The sequence below is a fragment of the Zalophus californianus genome, chromosome 4, assembly GCF_009762305.2.
Source record: "Zalophus californianus isolate mZalCal1 chromosome 4, mZalCal1.pri.v2, whole genome shotgun sequence".
Classification (NCBI taxonomy): Eukaryota; Metazoa; Chordata; class Mammalia; order Carnivora; family Otariidae; genus Zalophus; species Zalophus californianus.
This window is the reverse complement of record NC_045598.1, coordinates 123,377,856-123,381,027: the sequence shown is the minus strand read 5'-3', so window position 1 is coordinate 123,381,027 and position 3,172 is coordinate 123,377,856. Positions and strand designations below refer to the sequence as shown.

At 41.0% G+C, this 3,172-nt stretch overlaps 1 protein-coding gene across 1 annotated transcript; it reads left to right on the top strand.

Annotated features, from left to right (window-relative positions):
- Positions 1 to 1,262: 1,262 nt before the first annotated feature.
- LOC113912944 (small nuclear ribonucleoprotein E-like) lies at positions 1,263 to 1,541 on the top strand. The gene has a single exon (XM_035727328.1). It carries the CDS (start codon positions 1,263 to 1,265, stop codon positions 1,539 to 1,541), a length of 279 nt encoding a protein of 92 aa, XP_035583221.1.
- Positions 1,542 to 3,172: the final 1,631 nt, after the last annotated feature.

Below are 3,172 nucleotides of genomic sequence, written 5' to 3'. Positions count from 1 at the left end.
AGAGCTAAGGTAGCCTCCAGCAAACAACCAGCAAGGAACTGAGGCCCTCAGTCCAGCAGTCCTTGAGGAACTAAATTCAGCCAATGATTATGTGAACTTGGAAACAGATACTTTCCCAGCAGATGCTCTAGAGGAGAGCCTAGTTTTGGTCAACACCTTGATTGTGACAGATCCTGAGGCAGAGGACCCAGTTAAGCATGCCAGATTACTGATAAAAAGAAACTAAATACTACACGTCTGTTATTTTATTTTTTTAAAGATTTCATTTATTTATTTGAGAGAGTACAAGTGGGGGGCAGAGGCAGAGGGAGAGGGAGAAGCAGACTACCCACTGAGCAGGGAGCCCGATATGGGGCTTGATCCCAGGACCCTGGGATCATGACCTGAGCCAAAGGCAGATGCTTAATCAATCGAGTCACCCAGGTGCCCCAAATGTCTGTTAGTTTAAACTACTGAATTTGTAGTAATTTGTTACCCAGAAATAGGTAATTAATAGAAGGCTTGTCTGCATGATGTCATCAATGCAGTGAAATCTCTCAATGGAGAGAGATTTACTTCATGTCCCAGCCCACCCATTGGTGACAAAGAACATGAGAATTCACATACTCCTGTTGCAGTACCATAAATGTGTATTGAGGCCCCAGCCAGGTAAAGGCCACTGATCTTGACCTCCCTATGCAAAAAAAGATTTTTAAAAGGCATTAGCAATGCTCAAGGTGAAATTCCAGGTGCCACCAGTTTTTTTATATACAATATCTGGAACAGCCAGAGCTATAATAACTGAATTCAGCGGCAATAATCCACCCTAAGTATCCAGCTTCCATTGGTCTTTTCAATGGCCACACTGTATTATTGTAAAGAATTGTGTCCTTAGTACCCCTGCTGCTTTTAAGTCCTTAATCATGGCCTTGAATTCCTTTACTTCTATATTATAATTCTATATTGCTTTCACTGTATAACATGGATGGAACTAGAAGCCAGTCAGTGCCTTCTTCCCACTACCATCTCCGGACAAACAACGCCTCTCAATTGGGAAGACCCTCTTGTAATTTATAAGCATTTACAGTACAAGCATGTAAAACATCAATACAAAGTATGCATTCAGCAATGAAAACAACAACAGCAGTGTTTAACAGTGGTTTCAACAGCCCGATACAGATGACTACAGTTCTCTTCCACATTTGACTCCTTTTTCAAATCTGATCAGTTGACTATGTGGCTCTCACTGCTCCAAAGAACCTAATAAAAGGTTAGCTTCCAGCATGGCATACACTGGCCAGGGCCAAAAAGTGCAGAAAGTGATGGTACAGCTCCTCAACCTCATCTTCAGATACTTGCAAAATAAATCTCAGGTTCAGGTGTGGCTTTATGAGCAAGTGAACATGAGGATAGAGGGCTGTATCATTGGTTTTGATGAGTACATGAACCTTGTATCAGATGATGCAGAAGAGATGCATTCTAAAACAAAGTCAAGAAAACAACTGGGTCGGATCATGCTAAAAGGAGATAATATTACCCTGCTCCAAACTGTCTCCAACTAGAAATGATCAATGAAGTGAGAAGTTCTTGAGAAGTCATGTAGTTTGGATTTTTTTAGATGTCCTTTGTTGGAAGTGTAGTTCTAAAACATTTGTTCATATTGCTTTGATTACCTTTATGTTATTACCAGATGACAATAAATGCTGTGGGATTGTTTTCATTTAAAAAAAAAAAAAAGAACTGGACAAAATAATCATGTGAACAGTGATAGCCAAAAATGCCATAGAATTTTGTACCCCTAACCCTTCCAATCTATGCCATTGTACCCTCAATGTAGTGTAAGATCTTTAGTTCTTTCTAGGGTCAGAGAGTTTCTTCTAGGTCCAGTTGCCTTTTGGTCCCACCCTTAATCTGTCTTTCCCTTATAGGCTGTAAATCTGGACATAAGAATGTAAGGTAAGAAAGCTCCCTGACTTACTACCTCTAGTAGCTGGGGGCTGATCACCATAGAGGAATCTGGTTCTAAAGAGTCACTTTCTGTTTCACCTTGGTGGACAACTGCCTCTTGGATCCCACCTCCCCCAGTTGATATATAAGCTAAATTTCTCCAGCGCTCACTTCATCCGTCTCTTCTTTGGGAAACCCCTGTTAATCTATATCCAAATGGCCTTATTACTGGGTTCCTTTGAAGGGGTATCATTTTTATTCCCATTCTTGATTTTGTTTCAGACTGCAGAGACATTGCTTATTTGGGGGGATGAGAATGTATCTATACTGGCCAATCATCACAGCCTCCTGCACAGGGACTCCAGGTACCAACAACAAAATTCATAAAGTTCCCCACACTGAAGGTCAGATTTTAAGAAGTCATCAATCATTCTCGGGGTATGGGACTCATTATTGGGCTTGCCATTTTTTCCATCGTACTAACCAGTTTGAAGAAGCTACCCCTTTATGCTTTAATAGCTTATTGCATGGTATTTCCTGGAACTTTGGCACGCTTGAAAAAGTCTCCATGAGTTGGCCATGTTGTAACCATTGAAACAGAAATCCAAAGACTTTCTATGGAGCGTGATTCTGCCCCAAGTGAATAGCTTGCATAATGGCTCGAGGCATTGGGTTACATGTGAGACAGCTGAGTTGTTGCCAGTCACCCTCTAACAAAAGAACCTTTGCTGTTTTCTCATCAACCAGAAACACCTGCCAAGTCTCTAAGAGTCCCTGCTGGAAAAATGTTTCCTTTAGATTCTGCTTAAAAATTCAGTAATTTCTTCTCCAGTTCATCTCTATCGATTGATACTTTTTCCTATATAGCTAAAAGAAAACCACTGATACTTTTTACTCTGCCTGGCGATCCCCTAAGCCAAACTGTGTTAAAAGTATGACTCTGCTATATGGCCAATGAGGGCTCCCCAAAATGTAAGACCAGAAGCTTCTAGACCTTCTTAAGGCTTACACCCATTTAGGTAAGTGTCACTTAACACTGCCTTTTGTTGGTTAAGTATTCACGGGGCAGGGAAGATCCTTGGGGGATATAAAGTCTACCTCCCAATCAGGGGCATGATAAAGGAACTGTGGCCATTTGTGAGGACGTTCATGACATTTTTAGGCTTGTTGGAGACATATTTTAAGAAGTATTTCCTCCCAGTGTTATGCTGAGTGAAATCAGTCAATCAGAGAAAGACATGTATCA